This window comes from Glycine soja, chromosome 20, assembly GCF_004193775.1.
Source record: "Glycine soja cultivar W05 chromosome 20, ASM419377v2, whole genome shotgun sequence".
Taxonomy (NCBI): Eukaryota; Viridiplantae; Streptophyta; class Magnoliopsida; order Fabales; family Fabaceae; genus Glycine; species Glycine soja.
In genome coordinates this window covers 3,090,677-3,113,974 of record NC_041021.1, presented here as the reverse complement: position 1 = coordinate 3,113,974, position 23,298 = coordinate 3,090,677, and the positions used below count along the sequence as shown (strand labels likewise).

General features: G+C 34.9%; 1 protein-coding gene across 3 annotated transcripts; it reads right to left on the bottom strand.

Moving 5' to 3' along the window:
- Positions 1-237: 237 nt before the first annotated feature.
- Positions 238-18,053, bottom strand: LOC114403262 (protein GDAP2 homolog). Of its 3 annotated transcripts, none has more exons than XM_028366098.1 (15): positions 17,810-18,048; positions 17,127-17,498; positions 13,591-13,668; positions 13,284-13,339; positions 12,842-12,961; positions 12,660-12,730; positions 4,631-4,724; positions 4,222-4,470; positions 3,671-3,922; positions 2,448-2,556; positions 2,207-2,274; positions 1,200-1,269; positions 1,011-1,085; positions 839-930; positions 238-555 (listed from the first exon to the last, which is right to left on the bottom strand). In XM_028366098.1, the coding sequence occupies exons 2-15, from the start codon at positions 17,433-17,435 to the stop codon at positions 480-482; spliced, it is 1,719 nt and encodes a 572-aa protein (XP_028221899.1). In that variant the 5' UTR covers positions 17,436-17,498; positions 17,810-18,048; the 3' UTR covers positions 238-479. The 3 variants fall into 3 exon arrangements, 2 of the variants coding, with proteins under 2 accessions (XP_028221899.1, XP_028221900.1); XM_028366099.1 differs by having other exon boundaries at positions 4,267-4,470; positions 17,810-18,045; XR_003664629.1 differs by lacking the exons at positions 238-555; positions 839-930 and adding an exon at positions 1,437-1,555 and having other exon boundaries at positions 1,024-1,085; positions 17,810-18,053.
- Positions 18,054-23,298: the final 5,245 nt, after the last annotated feature.

Genomic DNA, 23,298 nt, shown 5'->3' with positions numbered 1-23,298 from the left:
AATTCTTCCGAACTAAAAAACCACAAGCTAGCTTTTAAAACAATTTAACAAAAGACAAAATCACATTAAAACGTTAATAATGACCAGACAACTAAACCACAGGTTTGGTAGAACATTTAACACTAAATTTAGTAGATATCTAGTGAGAGAAAAAAAATAGAAAAATCCTGGTATAATAATTGATATGATGTGATAGAAAGAAATAATAAAAAAAAACCAGTGATGCAATGATAGAAATGGAAATGATCAAAGACTAATTTTATTTAATATATTTCCCTTGAATATACAAACAATTAAAGAAATCCAACAAATTAGCTTCCGCAATTAATTACATATACATACAGGGGAACTTATCACTCCTTCCAAACGTCCCAAAGAAAAAAAAAATGGTTCCATACACATTTCAAACTAATACAAGCCACTCTTCCTGTTAACAGCGACAACAAGGGCAAGGCAAACAATTTAGAAACTGCAGGGTGTCATGGTCTGTTGTACACATATTTTGTTCTTGGATCCACAATGAGACCCGTCCCTCCATTCACTTCCAAGTCATGCCTGTGTGAATAAAAGTATGAAGCAAATTAATGCCAAGCCTATCATCTAAACTACATTTACTCTAAGGAAATAGATACAGAAAGAAAAATAATTTGCAGCACAAAGAAGTCGAAAGAACTCCTGTGATGATACTCTATTAGCATAGGGCATTCCTAGCCAGCTAGAATTGCTTCAATCCAAATACTTTTCAGAAGCCGTATATTGAAAATGGCACATTGCACAGAATAATATTATGAAAAAGAAAACGTATTGATGGCATTGTGTGAAAACATAAACACTCAACTGAAACACAAAATCTGGGATGGTCAACTGTTCACGAGGTACGTATCTGAAGAGCTGCAGAAGGCGATCAACATATACCACTTTCTTCCAAACCTGAAAGTCAACTTTTAATAACACAAATATACAAACACACATATGAGGTCATTAAATATGCATAAATTCTACTACTGTACCACATTGTCCACAAACATCTGAAGTCCAAATACTGCCGCTTTTAGTCCGAAAGTTGGGTGAAGGACATATATTGCCTACACACGTCAGATTGAGAAATCAGAAAACCTTCAAAGTGTAATGCATTAGGACAACAGAAATCGTTTGTAAGAGTACCAAACCAAACAGAGAAGAAAATAAGCAGTGCTCACATGCAGGTTGCGCTGGTGCTTCCGACCAAGTATTTGTTGCAATCTTCTCATCCAACCCAGGTCTGGCTGCCTAATTATATCAAAACAGGATGGGAAAAGTAAAATTAAACTCCGTCAACAAAGCCAAAACCATGGGTATTGAACAAAAATCAGGAGAAAAAACCAATAATTGTAAACCACACACACACTTTCACGATTCATAATGCAACTTGCTTATGTAAAATATTCTTAACCAACCTTCAAACTTACTAACTTTCATTCATGTGCTTCACTCCAGTGGCACAACTTCAATTTATTTTAACACAATTTATCCAAAAAGGGTCACCTTTGTCTCTTAAGTGATTCGTCATAAAAGCCTACCACTCAAACAGGAATATCTTCCCTCAGCAAACAATTCATTTCAACAACTAAAGCATCCTCAACAAAGTAGCATATACTTAAGTCACATTGAATCAAACCAAAGGGTAGCTCAAATTTAACATCGGGCTATGTATCGAGTTTTAGTAACATAAACATGGAAGAAAAATTTCGCAGAATCATTCTCAACAAATGTACAAACTACAAGTGGTCAAGTGGCTTAATGATGTCATGCCTCGCATTGACAAAGCCAATGGCCAAGCATATGTTTCCAGCAACTATGCACTGCCAATACAATGTGAATAGTTTGGTAACCAAAATACTATTGCAGATGTATAGAACAAAAATGTTCAAACATATTTTCTATAACTTGACTGTTGAATTTTCAGATTTCCCTTTATCTAGTTGAATAAAAAGAGAGGATTACCAATTACCAAAACTTATGGATACAGAACTACTTCAATTAGTTTGACAAAGTAATCACATAATTCACACAAAATAATTAGTTAGCAATGAAAGTTTAACAATTAGCTCATTCCCCTTGAACATTCCTAAAATATTTTTCAATGATTAGCATAAACCAAACCTATATTTCATGAAAAAATAACAGACCAATGAGTACATCTAGAGTTCAAACATTTAACACTTACACCTGCAAAGATGCAGCAGAGTGGAAGTAGACAATAGAAAAAGGCTTCTGTATTAACGGCTCAAACTCCTGAAATTTAACACCAAGGAAAACAACGGGGGAAAAAAGAAAGATTAGAACTTATGAACACAAATCAGTTTTTACTTTCAAATAGAAGTATGCATTGCTAAAAAAATTATAATGGCCAAACTAATGCTTGCCAACAGAAAAAGATATCCAGCAGCAGGGTATAACCAAATTACCTTCACCACATAGAGCACAAATCGCTCCAGATCAAGGCACCTAAGTAAAAAGTGGGCCCCCACAACAACCATGACAGGATGACCCTCACTGTCTACCCCACCACGATAGCTGAAAAACACATATATCTCGGACATTAATTGCAAAAATCATATAAACCCTTAAAAAGATTAGTCTGAACACATACATGAAGCATTAAGATTGATAGGCTAGGAGTAACAAGAATGTAAGGAATTTCCGAAACACAAAACAACATCATAATTTCAATTATTATTGAATCTTGTTGGAAGCTGAACCACATTAATGTTTTACTTTAGAAATGGCTTAGGTTCTTTGTATAGCAAGTCCAATAAGTTAAATGTATCTTAGGAAATAATGCTAAATAGTTGCTTCCTTGTTAATTGTATTTGACATTTACTATCTTTGTAATCTTCTTGTATATAAATAAAAGTTAATTCAGAAAATTTTATATTTCTCATTTCTCACCATTCTAAGTAATTAAATCTTATCCAGCAATATTATTTTTATTTTCTTCACCGCAAAAACTTGCTATCATTACAAAACGAACAGTCTGACCGTTGAATATTAATGTATTTGATACTCAATTTATATTGCAATTTACAACTCAATGATCTGATCTGAACTAAACAACATTAGAATCAGAAACAAAAGGAAAGTATTAACAAATAAAGAGACACTACAAAATATGCAACCCCTGTCAGGCAGAAGCCTTCCTAATGTCCTTGCCCCAAAATTCCCCCCTTCTTCTGAATCCCTTCACTCCTCTATATTTCCTTTCCATCTCTCCAATCATGCTAGAATCCCCCTCTCCAACCAAAGGCTGCCACCTGTCCATTCTGTTATAACACCCATCAAGCTCTCCCCCAACCAAATCTTTCCTTATCCCATTAGTTGTTATTCCTTCATTGCCCTTACTATTTTCCAGATTACCCTCATGTCCCAATTTCCTTGCTCCCTTTTCCCTTGTATAGACTCAGGTTACTTGTGATCTATTGGAATAGAAAAATATTCTTAAGTTACTTGATAAAAAAGCCAAAAAGGATAAAGGGAATTTTACAACCTTAAAAGTTAAATTCATCTCTGGCAAAACATTGTTAGTAAGAAGGATTCAATCATCCTAACAAAATAAAAATAAATCCCCACAAATACTACTAAAACTCTGAGCATGCATGCAAAACAGATGATGAAATATATGGATACTTACACAATTTTCATTTCTGCAATTTCAGAAAGATTCAAGGAATTTGCTTTAGACAGGTATCTAGAGTGTAGAGAATATTCTTCGGCAGCAGACAATGTGGGTCGACCAAGGTCGCCATATCCAATCAATTTAGCACAATTCCAGCCTCTTTGTGCTTCGGCAGTTTTCTCCCACTGCTCCATCCGCCTTTGATCAGGGTCTTTGATCATGGACATGAAGGCAGGATCCAGAAATGAATCTAAATGTGATGAATTCCTATAATAGCCACATGGATCAGGAAACTTCTACCAGAAGTTAGATTAAAAAAATGGATTGTTTTCTGTTTAATCAAATACAACAAAAACTCTCAGGCAAATACAGTTATGTGCAATCAAATGAGAGTTATATTACCAGTGCACATGACTGTATTATCTGTTTTGGTTTTACAATATTCAGACAGATATCTCGAATAAGGTGAAACACAGAAGGCTTGAATAGTTGTAACAAAATATTAGTTATATTATCTGCTCCAATAAATCAATCGTTGGTTGCTTTCCATAATTGATCCATTTTACCTGTTATTTGTTATTCTGTGAATTTGGTTTGCATCAACTACTGACCTGCTAACCAAGCCAACATCACTAACAGGAAGATCAACTGGAAATTCAGGTGGTGTCGAAACTCTCCTTTTGGGCAAAGGCTTTATTCTGATTTTACGCTCATCTGAGATTGTCTCACCATTTTCATCCCCAACATCTGCAGGAAGTTTAGACAAAGCAACCTGCTCCTCATGTTTATCCCGAGGAAAGTACAGTGGAAGCAACCTTCATGAATAATACAAAAGGTAAAAATAATAAATAATTAATACAAAGTCTAAAGGTTGTCTGAAAAGAAAATCAACCTAACTTATGTAACTATTGGAAGTTCAAGTTACTCAAAACATTTGCAGATATCATCATCAAAACAAACAAATGCTTAAACTACCTTTTATATATCTCAGTATCAGTTGTGCTCACAGTGCAAAAGACAACAGCTATTATGTTGTTTTTCTGCTTCTCAAGAAATCGCCGCACTGTTCCTGAATAAAAGATGGTTTATCCTAAGATTAATATACCACCCTTCACGAATTTATAAACACTTGCTAACTTGACACATAAATCATACTTTATAATTTATACACTAGATGCATTCAGCAGGGACATGAAAAAATAAGCTGAGATCATTGGAAATTATACATTACAGTATAATTATGATTTATGAAAAAATGAAAAAGATAAAAAGATAAAAAGATGCATGTGACACCCTCTACTCCACACATATATATATTAATAATAAAAGGAATAGGAATGCAGAATTAATTAAAAGTTTTAAAACAACAACAACAACAACGCCTTATCCCACTAGGTGGGGTCGGCTACATGGATCAACTTCCGCCATAATGTTCTATCAAGTACCATACTTCTATCCAAATCATTAAGTTCGAGATCCTTTTTGATAACCTCTCTTATAGTCTTTTTGGGTCTTCCTCTGCCTCGAATTGTTTGCCTTCTCTCCATCTGATCTACTTTCCTCACTACAGAGTCTACCGGTCTTCTCTCTACATGCCCAAACCACCTAAGTCTATTTTCCACCATCTTCTCTACAATAGGCACTACTCCAACCCTCTCTCTAATAGCTTCGTTTCTAATTTTATCCTGTCGAGTCTTACCACACATCCACCGCAACATCCTCATCTCCGCTACACCTACTTTATTCTCATGTTGGCTCTTGACCGCCCAACATTCTGTTCCGTACAAAATCGCCGGTCTTACCGCAGTCCGATAAAACTTTCCATTTAGCTTGATCGGTACCTTTGCATCACATAACACCCCCGATGCTTTTCTCCATTTCATCCATCCTGCTTGAATGCGATGATTCACATCCCCTTCAATTTCTCCATCATCCTGTATTACAGACCCAAGATATTTAAACCGTGTGACTTGAGGGATAATATGGTCTCCTATTTTCACCTCTGAGTTAGAAACCCTCCTTCTTTTGTTGAACTTACATTCCATATACTCCGATTTGCTTCTGCTTAGGCGAAAACCATGTGTTTCTAGAGCTCGTCTCCAAGTTTCCAACCTCTCATTCAACTCCTCCCTCGACTCTCCAAGGAGGACTATGTCATCTGCAAAAAGCATGCATCTCGGCGCTATCTCTTGGATTTGTTCCGTAAGGACATCCAGAATTAAGGTAAAAAGGTAGGGGCTAAGGGTTGACCCTTGATGCAAACCAATTGTAATGGGAAAATCGTCTGACTCTCCACCCTGTGTCCTAACACTAGTCGATACCCTATCATACATATCTTGGATAGCTCGAATATATGCAACCCTAACCCCTTTCTTCTCTAGAGCTTTCCACAAAATCTCTCTAGGCACTCTATCATACGCTTTCTCCAAGTCAATAAAAATCAAGTGCAGGTCTTGTTGGTCCATGCGATATTGCTCCATCACCCGCCGTAATAAATAGATCGCTTCCATGGTCGACCTTCCCGGCATGAAACCAAATTGATTCTCAGTAACTTGAGTCTCCTTTCTTAATTTCCGTTCGATCACTCTTTCCCATAATTTCATGGTATGACTCATGAGCTTGATTCCCCTATAATTTGCACAATTTTGTATATCCCCCTTGTTCTTATAGATTGGCACTAACGTGCTTCTCCTCCATTCCTCCGGCATGCGTTTTGACCTCATAATTTCATTAAAGAGTTTGGTGAGCCACTCAAGACCTCTATCTCCAAGAGTTTTCCACACTTCAATAGGTATGTTGTCTGGCCCCACCGCCTTACCGTTACTCATTCTTTTCAACGCTTCCTTTACTTCCTGTTTCTGAATCCGACGATAGTACTTATAGTTCCGGTCCTCTTCTCTTGTGTCTAGACTGCTAGAGTCATATCCATATCCATCATTAAATAAGTTGTGAAAATACGCCCTCCACCTTTCCTTGATATCTTTTTCATGCACTAAGACTTTGCCTTCTTCATCCTTAACACACTTTACTTGATCCAAATCTCTAGTCTTCCTCTCTCTACCCTTAGCAAGCCTATATATAGATCTTTCTCCGTCCCTGGTTCCTAGAGCTTGGTATAGTCCGTCAAAAGCTTGGGCTCTTGCCTCACTCACCGCCTTTTTGGTTTCATTTCTAGCTATCTTATACTTATCCCAAGTTTCAGAATTTCTACACCTAGACCACTCCTTGAAACACTCCTTTTTTACTCTAACTTTGCTCTGAACACTTTCATTCCACCACCACGATTCTTTACCCCTAGGTCCAAAACCTCTAGATTCACCCAACGTCTCTTTAGCCACTTTAATAATCTCTTGGGACATCTTGTTTCACATATCATTTGCACTTCCTTGTGATTGTCCACACCATCCCTCCCATATCTTTTGTTGGAAGATTCCTTGTTTCTCACCCTTCAAGTGCCACCATTTGATCCTTGGTGCTACCATAGGACTTCTTCTCTTTGCCCTATCTCTAATTCTTACATCCATGACCAAAACTCTAAATTAAAAGTTTTAAAACATTTAAATAAAAGTATTTCAAAAGGATAAAAGACCCACATTCACTTTTCTAACATCATCATAGAACTTGTCCAAATAAATAATAAAATTATCACATCTCAAAACAAGACCGTCCAAAACTCAAAAGAATAAACTAAAAACTAAGCATGTAAAACAAAATGATAAAAAGTACATATCTAGAACTTTATGCTAATAATACAGAAACACATATCCTAATGTCACATCCTATTTGAACATTATGTTCCAATGTTCTCTAGCATGAGCTTCTCCATAATCATCCACCTAACCATCTACTCCCATGAACACAAAGTTCAAGATCATCACAGGATCCATAAATATACATATCATGAAATACAACTTACTTCAACACAGCTCACGTCATTTCACCACTTATCGTGTAACATCACATCTCAACACTATACATCTCACATTTTCTCACATCATTCATGTACTCCAGGATCAAAACATAATATCATGCAACCAATCAATATAGATCAATACACAAACATTATGCAATAAATATATTAAGACTCAATCCTATATATAATGTGATATCATGTCAGTGAAAAACCTCGTTAGACGCCTAGGAGTACATGACAAGACATACCACACACTGGTAAGTCAAGTCACTCTCACTAGGTAAGATTATAGGGAGACCAGGCAGGGTCACTCTGTTTTGCGAGAACGCTCCAATCATATGGAATCAGCATAGGCTTCAAGGAACATTCAAATCGAATGTATTTACCCCCAAGGCCTACACTCTGAAGAGTCCGTCAGGGCCTCTCCCTCCTGATTCAGGTCCAATCTAGAAAACATATTAGCATGCAGACTCTATCTATGAACTGTACAAAACACACGACTCCTCAATTGTTCTCAAAATAATTTTAACTCGTCACGCCTCAAAGTGATTAAACTCGTCGGATTCCCACAGTGGATCCCATCACAATACTCGTCGTTTTTAAAGGGTCTTACAGTCGTGTGATTATACGGTTCATAGCTCACAATTCAATGCATACAACATCTCAATACTCGTGTGATCTCGCAATTCATCACATGTTTAATTTATCACTTACACACAATCTCAATCATAATTTCATGATCCCAATATAACAATTCACCATGCTAATCTAGTAAATTTTGTCCAAAACACAAACGAATTATTCAAAAATGATTCTCAAAACATGGGGAGTGAAATCCCTCAAACAATTTCACATAATCGTATCAAAATCAAAGGTAAAAAACACGAAACATCAAGAACACTTAATTTTATCAACCAATTTGCATCAGGGCATCAATTAGTCTGTCAAACACAACAATCTCGTAAATATAATCGTAAAGGAAGAATTAGAATACAATAAACATCCCAAAGCAAATCTCAATATGACCCTCTAGGGATTCCTATACATGTTCATTCTAGCCCAAAATGCGATAGACTCATCCCTTACCTCTAAGCAGGCTCACGTGTGTAATCTGGCAGTGATAGCGGAGTCTCTAGAGGTTCCCTAAGATTCCTCAAATTTTTCCTCTGGTTGCTCTTCTAGGGTTTCCAATCGTTAGAGAGAAGGAAAGGGATTGGAGCCTCCATTTCATTGTCTCTATGTGAGAGACATTTCTCTCTCCACGGTCATTATTTTGGAAATCCCAACGGTGGAGATATGAGTAAGTGAGTTCCGAACCTGGTGTCTAAATTTCACAACGATCCAATGGTTAACGAGTCTGAGATCCTAGTTTTACTAAAACAAGTTTGGGTGTATGCTAAAAAAAGAAAGTTATGTGCGAGGGACATTTCTCTCACCTCGACATTATTTCACAAATCCCAACGGTGGGGATGTGCAAAAATGAGTTCCGAATCTGGTGTACAAATTTCACAACGATCTGACGATTAACAAGTCTGAGATCATAGTTTTATTGGGATGAGTTTGAGTGTATGCGAAAAAAATAGAGTTTTGGAAGAGGAAATAAAAAACGAAATTAAGAGGAAGATAGAACATAGAGACGTATCGTAAATGTAAAAGCTGACCTAATATGTCTCAATTTATAGTTAGAATACTCTCAACCTATTATTTAATCTATTATTATTTTATAAAAATGAATTTTATTTTACTTCTTATCAAATGAATAAATAAACATCCTTTTTATTTTCCAAGAACAAATATTTATTTTATTTACCTTAAAACCATTATTTTAATTAATAAAATTATTTCTTCTTATTTATTTAATTACAACATCATTATTTTCCTAAAACTCGATTTATTTTTAAATAAAATCTTTTTTAATTTATTTTACGAAAAATGGGGCGTTACAATGCACCCGCATGTACTCTGTTCTCCTACTCAAGCTGCCATTAAAAATCAATGAAATGATAATATAAAATATCAAATTCTGCAAACAGCAAGGAATTGATAGACAACTTAGAGAGCATACTTTGACATTCTATGTTAGAAGCTGGATCAAAAATGAAAGGAAAACAGAATTCGTTTATTGATTTTGAGTATCTTTACAATGAGTTCCATAGATATTCGAGAGATCCAGGCATATCCCTAGTCCCAATTCTATTTCATTCACCCCAATTGACTTCCTTCTCAACTCTTTTTCCTATTTATAGGCAACAACTGAACTGCTAACATAAACTCACCCTCAATGGGCACAATCAGTTGCAGACCCATTAACATAACCCCTTGTATTTCTTTGAATAATATAACTAACTACTAATGGGGGTTCCCTAACATTCTATCTCCCACCTCCTCTTCCCTTTCCCCCAAATTTTAGTTTCCCTTAATATTAAGTTAGGAACTCATATTCCTGGTCTTTGGCATTAGTGGCTGTTGAGAGGAAGAAAAATGAGAGACTATGTGAATGAACCCGCATGTCTTAACTACACATCAGAGGCTCTTATTTATAATTAGAGTCATGAATACATTGGACAATGTTCACAAAATTATACAGCTCATAATACCACTAATTACAATATTTCCCTATGTACACAATTTATTACATAATTACAAGATTCCCAACACTGCCCTTTAAGCTGGAGCATATAAACCATATGCACCTTTTTACTTACATAACCAATTCGAAGACCTCTCAATGAATCAGTAAGAACATCCACTAGTTGGTCATTCAAATTGACAAAAAGGTAGTGATATCTCTATGTAAAATCTTTTCCAAATTAGATGGCTATCTATCTCAATGAGTTAGGTCCTCTAATGAAACACTAGATTTGAGGCAATATGCAAGGTTAATGAATATCACAAATGAGTGTAATATGCTTAACCTCCCCAAATCTCAGTTCTTTAAGCAATTGCTTGAGGTAGATAAGTTGAAAAGTGGCTGAAGTCATGACTCAACATTTTGCTTATGCATTTGATAGTACAACACTACACTGCTTCTAGCTTCTCTAGGAAATCAAATAATCACCAATAAAAATGCAAAAGCTAGAAGTAGATATCCAGTCAATAACAGAGCTTGCCTAACCTGTTTAATGCCATATCACCAGTGATGTGATCAATAGAGAAATGTAGAATGGGAGATACAGGCAAAGGAATTACAATTACCAGTGTGGACAATAGAGGCAGTTGAACAAGACCTTTAACAATTCTCACACATCACGAAGTCAATAGGAATAGCTAGTGGACCAGTGGTGCTTGATGATTAGACCCCCTAACGAGGGTGGCCACATAAAGCATAGCACTGTTCAATTGTATGGCCAACCTTATGGAAGTGATTGCACTAGGGACGTTATTTGCTTGGTTTGTGGGAATGACTATGATCACCACTATGAGAGACAAAGGCCGAATAATCAATAGGGGCAGGAGGCACACCGCACACCCACATCAATTAGTAACTTGGCTGGTACACACAAGAAGGTAGATCGAGCAAAGTTGAGAGTGGGCACTGGGCACATTAGGAGAACCAATAATTTCATCACATACAAATGAATATTCTACAAGTAGCTCATATAAAGCCAACAACTTCAAAATTTTCCTGTAATGTTCACACTTCTTGGTAGGGTATCTGCAGGTGGCATGAGCACATTTAAGTAATGTAGGGCCCCCATGGACTTTGCCCAAATATTCTGCCATAGTGCCATCAAACCGTCTAGGGGAAATAATACTCATGAGGTTTGGGCAAACCCTATGTAGACATTATATTTATTGGCATAAAGGATTTTCACTTGCTCCCAAACAGCTTCACACGTCTCGTGAACACAAAAGATCTGCATTGAAGAGGTGTGAATGGGTGGACTTGATGATGCTACAACATAGAGCATCAATCTTATTTCACTTGGAGTAATCAACCTCAGCAACAATATCAGTCTCAGTGGTGAAGTGATCAAAGTAATCCTATCCCTTTAGCCATCTAACTTGTCAGTAGACAATAGAGCAATGACATGGTAAAAATAGCTAGCATAGCCTCAAAAGCCACTAGAGGTAGATCCAACCATGGGTGAGAGTGGGTAGCAAAAATACACCCAAAACAAGGGCTAAAGAACACAAATCAAGGGTAACCAACCAAACCAAGGGCCAAACCAAACAAGTGACTGCAGAATATTGGGAAAAAATCCAAGTCCCACATCAGCTAGAGATTGTGTCAAGATAGATTATATAAGTGGGGGACAACCCTCACCCTATGAGCTAGCTTTTGGAATTGAGTTAAGTTCAAACCCAAATTCTAAGACAGAATCTGGAAGGGGAGAGAGAATCCAGTCACTATATTCAGCGGCGAGAATGGGCAGCTGGACATGCCACCACACACGGCAAGAAGTGCCGGCACATGAGAAACTACAACTAGAGACGGCGATGCACATGAAAATGCATGAGACCACCAATCGAGGTGGGTTTGCTGGGGATCAATTGATCTTAGTAAGACAAAGTCTAGAGGTGTATTCAGCAGGCAGAAAAGGTGGCAGCAGATGGCAGCGTGTGCAGCTCTACATGGCCAGCAGTGATGGCAAAAGGTGGGAATACTTGCTGGAAAGATGGCTGAAAACCAGAGGCGGGCTTAGATTCAGGAAGAATTTTGCACTAGTGGATTATGGACCCACCGAGAAATCACAAATTAGGGTTGCCTCTTGTTAAACTCTACTACCTTGTTGAGAGGGAGTAAAACAAGAGAACATGTGAATGAATCCGTGTGTCTTGACTACATAGCAGATGCTCTTATTAGAGTCATAAATACAATGCATAATGGTCATACTTATACAGCTCATAATATGACTAATTACAAAAAAAATCCTATTCACACAATATAAATTACATAATTACAAGATTCCTAACAGTCCTTTTATTTTAAGTATGGATGAAACAACAATAAACAAGTAATAATAATACCCAAAAGTAGGTAATTATGTTCTCAACTTCCCATGAGGCTGCCTAATAAATCATGTATTAGGTTACAACATCAAAAGAAACAAATTGAAAAAGTAAAATCACGTAAACATAAAGTCTCACTTATAGCTACATGTGCAGCTGGTTCTCGGGGATAGTTCTTTGCCTCCGTATAAATACAGCCCATAGCAATGCTACATAAATACATGCCAAAAAAAGTAAGTCAGAATTTTAAGCATGGCATTCATGAAAACAATAAAATGTAAGGAAAAAAACAATAAAACATTTGGGAGGGGGCAGGGAACCTTTGAAGCCCATTTTCAATCAGAAGCTCCAAGCAAGAACGATAGCAATGACTTAAAGCATTCTCTGCAGCATTATGGTACTTTATAGCATACTTTGGGCCAACAGTGTGGATAATTTTCCTGCGGGTAATTTATCAAAGAATAAAACATGGTATACTAAGAATCCAAAATATAGACAAGAGATTGGCAAGTAACAAAGGAGTATAAAAGTACAATGCAATCAATGCATCAACATAATTTCTGGAGTGCGACATGTGATTTACAGATCTCAGATTTCACCAAAAAGGGAAAAGAAAAAACAGATCTAAGATCCAAACCACCGGAGAAAAAACATGGTATTCAACATTTTAAATTATTATACAAATCCAATAAAACAGGACTGTTGTTTCTTTACCTTGAACTAGCAATTTTTTTTTTCTTGGGGGGGGGGGGTCATACAAACCTGGCAGGAAGGTCATATGGCTTGGTAACTTTAGCCATCCCTGTTCGACATCCACCCTGTCAACAATACAGATGTATTAATCAATATTCCGAAGCATCATTTACAGAAAGCTGCTTCCAATATGTTACTGAGATATGACAATTTTTCTGGAGCTGCTTCTTACAAGATTAAGAAATATTAAACCACAAAATATAAAATAACTAAAAACATAATAATTAATAAATATGTAATTCATGTGCCAAGCTCGCATAACATTCAACTTCAACATGGAGTTCATAATAGATTTTTGGTAAATAATTAACTATACCAGTGTCGCACATTCTTCTGCAAGACCAGGTCCAGCTGCATCATGCAACCCTGGGCTGCTGTGTGCTTCATCCATATTCTGTTCATGACAAGAAATGAAAACCAGGTAAGAAATAAGATAACATTAGCCCCATTTCATGTCTAACATGCTTAACAGTATCATTATATTATGAATAATGATATATCCTACTAATAATCATTATATTTCTGATACCTACTAAAGAAAACATTAAATAGAAAGTAGATGCATTTCATGCCTTGAGAACACAAAATGCAATCAATAATTTTTTTATTTAGTAATTAGGAGGACCATTAGGAAGATTGATTAGGAGGATCTAGAATTAATATCTCATATTATGTAGTTACACACTAAGATGCAGGATAAAATATTCACACAAAAATATGAAAAGGACTCTGTAAGGAACTGGTAAAGAATAATGAAAAGACGAAAGAATGGCAGAAAGAAATCTGAAAGGATGTGTATTGCTCCTCAGAATCAAAGGTTCCCAAAGAAAGAAATGAATGTACAAACTATCCAGGACCTTTGAGCCTGGTCTCTCCCCCAAATCAGTTACAACTCCAAAACTAACTAATTCCCCTCTAATCTTTCCTTTTAATAACTCTTCTACTGTTTCTAACTCCGACTTTACACATCAGCTTTGGATACACTAACAGGGCTGGGCCCATCTTATTTGGGCTTATTCCTAATCCTTTTATTATATACATTATTAATTGGGGGCCTAACATACTCTTGACAAGTGTCAATAATGGTAGAATATAATTTGATTCCTAGTTGCAAGCAGCCACAGAATAACAACAAGTGGTCTGAGAAAAGAAAAAAATTGGACATTTGTCAAAATTATCACGCTTTTGGCTCTTAATATTTGAATACATCTATGCAAACAATATCACAAGTGTTCAATTTGATTTTATCAGACGCTGAAAAATATATTATACAACATCGCAGATGTTATAGTTGTGTGGTAAAAAATTTCCTTTAAGCTTAAGAGGCACCTTATTATCCCGAAAAACACTTGAACTGTTTCTTCATTCCATCCACCCAGCTTGTATGGGTGCATCTCTTTTATCCACCATCTTGAATGATAGGTCTAAGATACTTAAACCTTAGGACTGGTGGAATAGTATCATCTTCAAATTTCACTTTTAAGATAGTGTTAGTGTTCACCTAGCTGAACTGGCATTCCAAATACACTCTTAACTTAGCTTAATCAAAAACAATGTGCATCCAAAAGCTTTTCTCCACAAATTTACTTTATCATTTATATTTTCTCGACTCTAGGACTATATCATTTCCAAAAAGAATGCATTGTGCAAGAAAGGCAAGGAAAAAAGGTAAGGGTTCAAAGTAGACCTTTGGTAATCCTACTGTTATAAGGAAATCCCTAGTGATCCCATCATGTGTTCTAACCAGGGTTTAAAAAAAACGGTCTGCAACAGTTGATGTGGCCACAACAAAACAGTATTGGAAGAAAACAATACCACAACAGACTGCTACAATGGAGGGAAATCACATGTCTTGAATGCAACCGAACAGTGTTGTGGCCACAAAGAACCTGACATAACAGCATTCATCTCACAACAAGTCTGACTCTGGCACTTGCTTCACAGACAACTGCAGCTTTCGGCCATCCTTGATAACATATTTCCTTTCCCCCTGTATGTGCTTCTGGTGACTTGCCAGTCTCAAGTGGTTGTCGGCTTGCAGTGCTACTGCAGCAGCATCATCACAAGGTCACAGAGAGGGAGAAAGATCGATTAAAGAGACACGGGAGAGATAAGGCAAAGAGCGAGAAGAGGCTGGAGTGTGTGACTGGAAACATTGGTTCAATTTTGAGTGGGAAAATTTTGGTGATGTGCTGTAGGTAACTTTTGGGTGAAGGAATATTGGAGGAGACAGGAGAAATATTAAGAGGAAAAGGTTAAATAATTTAAATTTTGAAAAGTTAAAATATGAAAGAGGGAAATTTTTTGTGATGTAAATGACAAGAAAAAATATACAAGTTACATTTTTTATAGATTATATAATGACACAGATAATTTTAACATAATTTGTGTTGTTGTGAACAATTCACACCACAACAACTGCAATCTACATCACAACATCCGCAATATTCATAATTGCAAAAAAAGTAATGTGACCACAACCACAAATTAAAACCTTGGTTCTAACACTAATTATAGCACCATCATACATATATTTGTTGGCCCAATATATGTGATACAAAATCCTTTCTTCTTTAGAGCCTTATAGAAAACTTCTTTGGGCATCTAGTCATCCTCTTGTAATTCAATGAAAAACATGCAGCTCTTTTTGCTTCCTCCGGAACTTCTCCATCAATCTTCATAAAAGGTATATGCAGCATTGAGCCCTTGACCTGCCTGGTACAAAACCAAATTGGTTCTCTAAAATGTAAGTCCCTTGTCTTGATCTTTTTTTAATTACTTTGTCCCATAGTTTCATGGTTCATGAGCCTAATCCCTCTATAGTTAGCAAACTTTTGCAAATCTCCCTTATTCTCAGAAATAGGGATTAAAGTGCTCCCTGTCTATCTAGCATTTTATATAATCTCATTATCTCATTAAAATTTTCGAAAGCCAAGTTATACCTAGCTCCCCTAGAAACTTCCAAACTTCAGAAGAATAAAGAAACTATAGACTAAAAAAAATGAAACATTCATGCATTTCCTCAAAAGGAAGGGTGCCTACAAAAATCTAATTTCAACTTGAAGAACAGGGAGAGGCTGGAAACTTTATCAACTGCTTTGTTTTATGGACAAAACAATCACTTTACATAACAATATAACCTGTTTTGGTGTCATTTTAGGTCTAACCTGTTCCCTAGGAGTCCTTAATGGTCATTATCTCATTAAAGAATGAAGAAAGGAACGCATAGGGGGAAGAATATAAATCTATCTAAGTGGACTGAATCACTCATTGGTCATCGCACTATATAATAATGGTCAATAACATGGATGTTTGGGCAGTAACTTTCAGCCAGCAGGGAAAATTTATAATTTTATCATAAAATTCTTATATTCTGTTGACTTCACGATTATAAGCAAATGAGCATGAGTTTCACAAATCATAGTGACAAGATAGAAAACAAGTAAACAACACAGCAGAAACAACCTACAGAAGTTACATAAATCAAAGAAACCTTAAACAACACAATAATACTATATTAAATTTCAAAATTTTAGAGAATCAGAGAACCATGTGAAATCTTTTAGCCGTAAAAAAGCTAATTGTTACACTATTAAATTAATCATTTCAAATTTAAATCCCTAACGGCATTAACAGTAAATTGATGAAAAGACCAAAATGAAACTTTTAAAACTTAAAGAACCAAATGAAAAAACACTAAAACATAAAGGACAAAAAGTGACATAGCCTAAACAAAAAAACAAGGTACAATTAAATGAGCATGAGTTCTATCATGAGGTTCCACAAATCATAGTGACAAGATAAAAAACAACACAACAAACAATACTAAGCAAAAAGCTAGATAGTGCTCACCTCATTTGTTGAATTTACGACCGCATCCACCTCAAGATTCCAGGGATTCCCCCGCCACAAATATATCTTCGAATTGACTTCATCGTCAACAGGAAACTTTGACACCGACTCACTGCCATCGCCACTGTCTACCCTTGAGGGCGATGCTAAAGGATCGGGGAAGTGTGAACTCGAAAACGAAGTTTCAAACCCCAAGGCCTGATCAGCATCATTCCATCGAGGAACTTGGTCTAATGCCACAACAGAGTCCCCACTGTCAGTAGGCAATCCGCCGCGCAGCGTGGCAGAGGTAGCCACAGGCATATACATTTCAGGGACTCCTAGCCCTATCTACAGTACCAATCCCTCTGTTGAGCTTCCACAATCACTATGCTACAACAATCAATAAACTAACATTCAGAATTCAGCAAACATAAAATAAGCTCACTCATCTGATATATATATAAACTACAGCTACTAATACTATATACTATAAGCCATACAATCACAAAAAAAAAAAAAAAAAACTTCCTTTCAATCATAAAACCAGAAATTAGACTAATGGAAAAATTTTAAAGACTAACCAAATCATGAATCATCATCATTCATCGGATTACCCAAATTGAAAAGTACCATCAAAACGGAAAATTAGTTAAAATCAGAACCCTAATTCGAGATTTTCAGGAGAGAGAAGAAAGTGAAACCTGAAAATTGATGGGGAGAATCTGCAGGTGGGAATTCGGGGGTGTCGAAAAAGTGTTCCACAAAAATTAATTTTGTTTGGGACAAATGAGAAAAACAAGGATTAAGATTGGTGCGTTGGTAATGGTCGCTGTTACAACGAAGCTTGCTAATGCAAAAGCTTATTATTTATGTGTTTTACGACAAAAGGAAAAAAAAAATGATTGATTTGTCTTTTTCTGAAACTTTACGGCTCGGTAATTGAGATCCAGGTGAGTGAGACTCAAGCGAATTTTCTGAGAATGAATTCAGATGAATTTGTAAAAATATTAAAATATTCAGTCAGCAGAAGGAAAAAAAAAATGTGAATTCTCCCTCCTTTTCTTTCTATGAGTTTTCTTTTTTTTCTTTTTCTTTATTTTTAAACTAAATTACTTGACATTTTGGAGAAAAAAATTATAATATTATTTTTAGTTTAATGTCAGTGTATAATTGTATCATTTAATTATACATTATCATTTAAAATTATTTAAGATTATGAATTTAAATTTTCAATATGAAAGAAGAAGCATAACTTTTAAAACATATAATTTCTTATGTACAAACAAAATTTGTCTTTATTCATGTCACATATCTACGTGACAATTTGAAAAAAAATATTTACTATCATCATATTAATATTAATATGTTTTAATATGAATGTTATAACAAAATATTTTTTTATTAAGAGATAACTAAAATTAATTTAATCACTCCTTCAATTATATTTATCAATCAAAAATAATTATAAACATAGATGCTTATTTTACATAAAATTTGATTTTGAATCATTAGTTACTTGATGTTACTCTAACAATCACATCTACTTTTTATTTTCTAATAGGCATGAGTCGACCTCCAATCCATAAAGATCGTCAGAAAAATATCATGATCAGATAAAAAAAAATAAAAAGATTTTTAACACACCATCAAATAACACATATCAATCAAAAAAATTATGCTAGGATGGGGGAGAGGGGTGGATTGTTAGGTGCTTTAATTGTCTTTAGTTTTATTGTTTATTACTTTACCTGGTTTAATAATATCGCTGCTAGTGAGTTTTATGGGCCCACTAGATCAGAATATAGTAATATAATAAACATGAATTTGTATGTGTTGATAATAATTCATCTAAATATTCAAAATTATAAACCAAGAATATATATACTTATCATAATTATCTTAATTGTTATATTTATATTAATTAAAAATAGATTAAAAAAACTTTTCTAAAAATTCCCCGCTTAAATATATAAGAGTTTTCTCCCGAACTTCTTTATTTTTATTAATAAATAGATAAAAGAGGTTTTTGAAAAACAAACCCAAAAAAAAATATTCAATAGTAAAGTAAACATCTGAGTTCTAAATCATATTCACATTTTTTAAATGAAGAGAAGTAAGACCCCTTGAGGGTGCCTTCAGAGAATTCAGCCAGACATATTGGATACCATACTTACAGTTTGACGAAAAAATCAAGGGGGGAAGATCCGAAAAGAAGATTGGTATTATTGCACAAAGTACTATTACGAAGTTTTTCTCTCCATTTCCCTCACTACTTTTTCTAGTATTTTTTAGCGTGTCTACAACTGAGCCTGAAGACCCTTTATATATATATAGAGAACAAACAAAAAGAAAAAGACAAAAGCCCCTTCAGTCAAGAACAGTAAAGTTATTGTTCATTTACTTTGTCACAGGGCCCTTTTTACAATAAAATTTTGTAGATAAACTCAATGTCAGAGTCTTTGCAACAGTAAAAATTTATGTCTTGAATTTACAGTTGTATTTTGACACGATGCTTCTGTCTTTAGTTTTTTGTTGATTTTGTAATAGTAATATCTTCTTCGTCTTGGATATTTTCAGAACAAAAAATGTCTAATGAGTTTTCCATTGAGAGATCAGTAGATGGAAAATGAGGAGTTTATTGTCCATGACATCCACTGGCTTCGTAAATCTCTTTATCTTTCTTCTCTCTTTGAAAGAATTGAACCAATTTGTTGTTGTGATCAACCGGAAAAGAAATGAAGAACTTTCCATTACATGATGATGGCTGGAAGAGCTTTGTGTCATGAGTTTCTCTTATTAGGTCAAACTCTCGTTTGTCCGATTCTGAGAAGGACCATTGGTACCCTTGTATTTGTGCCCTCTTGAGACTGTATTGGTACTGTGTGTTATCCTGTACATCCCAACTTTCATATTCATCATTGAACAGGCAGGGAAAGTTTCTATGATCCTCTGGTAGGAGTTTCATGACATGACAAGGGTAATTTTGAGCAGAAAAATTGCTCAGCCAGGTTGTTATTTTGATGGCAATGTAATCCATCATTTATGTCTGTATTAAGTTTATAGCCTCATTAATTGAGGGGTTAAATCCTTCAAATCTATCTCATAGAGGAATCAAGATTGATTCCAAACATCCATAGTCTAGTAGACTCGTTGTGGAAATTGCTAAGTCCTCATATCCAAAGGACTTAAACTGGTCCAGGGTCTAATCTGACTTTTCTGAAAAGGAATTTTATTTTGCAAGGACAATTGGTTTTGTTTTCGCAGAATGGGGTTTTATTGGTGCATACAAATTTTTTGTTGAAATAAGCATGCACGCCTATGTAGAGACTCGAAATTTGGGTTTGGTTGTTGTGTACCTTGAACAATAAGTTCTGTATTTTCTTGAAATTGTTTAGGTTCAAGCCATTTATTGGTCCAGGGATATTTGGGCTGACTGAGTCCTTATAGGTTTAGTGGTTGGTCTTGATTTGGTCAGCATTTATGACTATAGTCGTGTTTTCTAGCTCAAGGGCTTTTTTATTTTATTGATGTCTGTGGTATTTAGTTCAAGAGCTTTTTCTGTTTCTTCCCTTGAATAGAATCCTTTGTAAATTAGGCTTTGGATATCCTCCTTTGCAAGACAAAGGTCTTTAAAATTGGTATAAACACCTTTATGGGGTCCTGATAACAAGACAAAAGCTGTATAACCTTTCCCAAAAGTGGAGGCTTTTGTAAGGAGGGAGACTCTTTGGTTATCTGCTATGCATAAATTGTATAAGGCTCAAATTATGCCCTTTTTCGCTGAACACACAAATGCTCATTATTGTTTGTATGTTTTGGAATATTCCAAATATTATCAATAAGGCAATTGAATTTGTTGTTGATAGCTTCCGGGTAGTGAAACTTGTTTGTAAGTACAGGCAATTCCTGATTGCCAAACTTCATTTTTTGTTTTATATTTTGGTATGAGACCTTACAAGGCTTCATCTGGTTGTATCCCTACAAAACGAGAAAGAATATCAACAACAACATTCTTAACTCTTTTTATGTGTTCAAAATTTATTTTTATTCCGTTATGATAAACATACTCTTGGAATAAAAGTCATCTTTTGTGAGGCTTTTTATCAGTATTTATTTGTTGACTACCATAAGCCACTATTGTTTCGCAATCGGTTCTTATGGTAATTTCATTTTTATTAATCAAGAAGAGTTTAAATCCTTCTAAAGCATTTATTACGACATTTATTTCGTAATCTGTAGAAGTTGAGTATACCTGTGATTTTGTGTGGTATTTTCCTGAAGTATACCTATAGATTTCTTCATCATGATTTTTTTTTTCATATTTTTTTTTCTTTTTCTTTAGGATAGCTCCCCATCCTTATTCGCAACCATCACATTCTATGACTAAATAGTCAAAATCTAGTGGTAAAGATAGATATGGAAAATTATTAACTATTTCTTTTATTTCCTGGACTAATTTTACATCCTCTGTATTAAATTTCCTTTGTCCTGTCAAAGATATTTTGTTGTAAAGAGGAGCTGTTTATTTTCCTAGATCTTTAATAAAATTTCTTGCATAATTGAGCAGGCCTAGAAAAGCTCTCATGGTTTTTATGTCTTCCATTTTATCTGGGAAACCAAGAATTTTTTGGGAGATATGAGGCTGAAGCCTTATTTTCCCGTTTCCTATTTCTGTTCCCAGGAAAGAAATGTGAGTTTTGAAAATTTCCATTTTTGACTTTGAGATAATTAAGCCAAAATTTTCAAATAAAAGAAGAACTTGTTTAAGATGTAGATAATGTTCTTCTTTAGTTTTTGAGAAGACGAGTACATCATCTATATATGTACAGGTAACTTTTGCAAAACTTGCGTACAAATGATTTTGAAAACAGAATTTCCTAATCATAAGAAGGAAAATGATTCTGGAAACAAAATTATGAACAATCGGATTTCCACTTTGGAAATCAGATTAAACCAAATGGAAAAAATAGTAGACTTTCTCTACGAAAATTTTGAAAAAAGTAGAAATCCAAACTTTTATGAAGAACATACAAGTGGGCTTATGGCACTACAAAACAAAGATTGCATCCCCATAATTTGCAATAAAAAGAAAAATAAAAGCCTACATATTTTGGTTAAAATAATTTTTCCTAAAATAAATAATTTTGACCAGACTGAAGTAATTTTGCAAGCTTTGGTAGACACTGGTCGTTCTTTCACCTCTATATGCCAAAGTATTGTACCCCAACACAATTGCTTTAAAAGTAATATAATAACTAAAATTAGAACAATGTCTGAAAACATAATAACAAATGATACAAAAATTAGAAATTTCACCATTCAATTATCTACAAATTGAGATATTTTCGGTAACAAAATCTTTATAAATAAAGCAGATGTTGTAGACTTGCGACCTGCCAAAGAAAAAATGATTTTAGGACTTGATTTTATCATACATGATAATAGGTCAATTACCATTACAAAAGATTACTTATTAATTTTTACAAACTCACAAATGTCACCTATAATAGACGAACCCACATCATAGTTACGAACAAAGCATGGTGATGCCCCTACTAATGTTAATGTTAGTAATCAATGTCCTTGTGACACACCTGGAAGCTGCAAAATAAAAAAAATAAAAAAATTATGGTAGTATAAGTAAGAACTCTAGAAACATGTGACACATCCCATGATTCTTACCATGAAAGTATTTTAGAAAGTATAAAAACAAAAACCGAGCTACAATATGAATTATCGGTAGTAGAATCTGATTATAATTCTGTCAAGATCAACAAAATTATAACTTTTGATAATATACAACAAATTATAAATGGATTAAATAAAACAAGTATAATAGGAGAAGACCCTATAAAATATTGGGAAAAAGATCCTGTTATGTGCAAATTAGAAATCATAAATCCAGATCTGATAATTAAAACTAAAGATATTCAGTATGAAAATTTCGAACAAGAGGAATGTAAAAACCATGTAAAAACCCTCTTGGATCTAAAAGTTATAGTACCCCGCGCTAGTCCTCATAGAAGCCCTGCTTTTATTGTAAATAAACATTCAGAACAAAAAAGAGGAAAAATCAGAATGGTCTATAATTACAAAAGGCTCAATGATAACACTCACATAGACGGATACACTATTTCTTCTAAAGATTTGTTGATAAATAAGATACAAAAAGCTAAGTGGTTTTCGAATT

What these genes read in the sequence shown, in the direction of transcription:
- LOC114403262 (XM_028366098.1), bottom strand. Translation starts at nt 17,435, where the DNA reads ATGTATATGCCTGTGGCTACCTCTGCCACGCTGCGCGGCGGATTGCCT. An exon ending in CAGAAGAATGTGCGACACTG is followed by an intron (nt 13,340 to 13,590) that starts GTATAGTTAATT and finishes TATTGTTGACAG; the next exon opens with GGTGGATGTCGAACAGGGAT. An exon ending in CCATATGACCTTCCTGCCAG is followed by an intron (nt 12,962 to 13,283) that starts GTTTGTATGACC and finishes AATTACCCGCAG; the next exon opens with GAAAATTATCCACACTGTTG.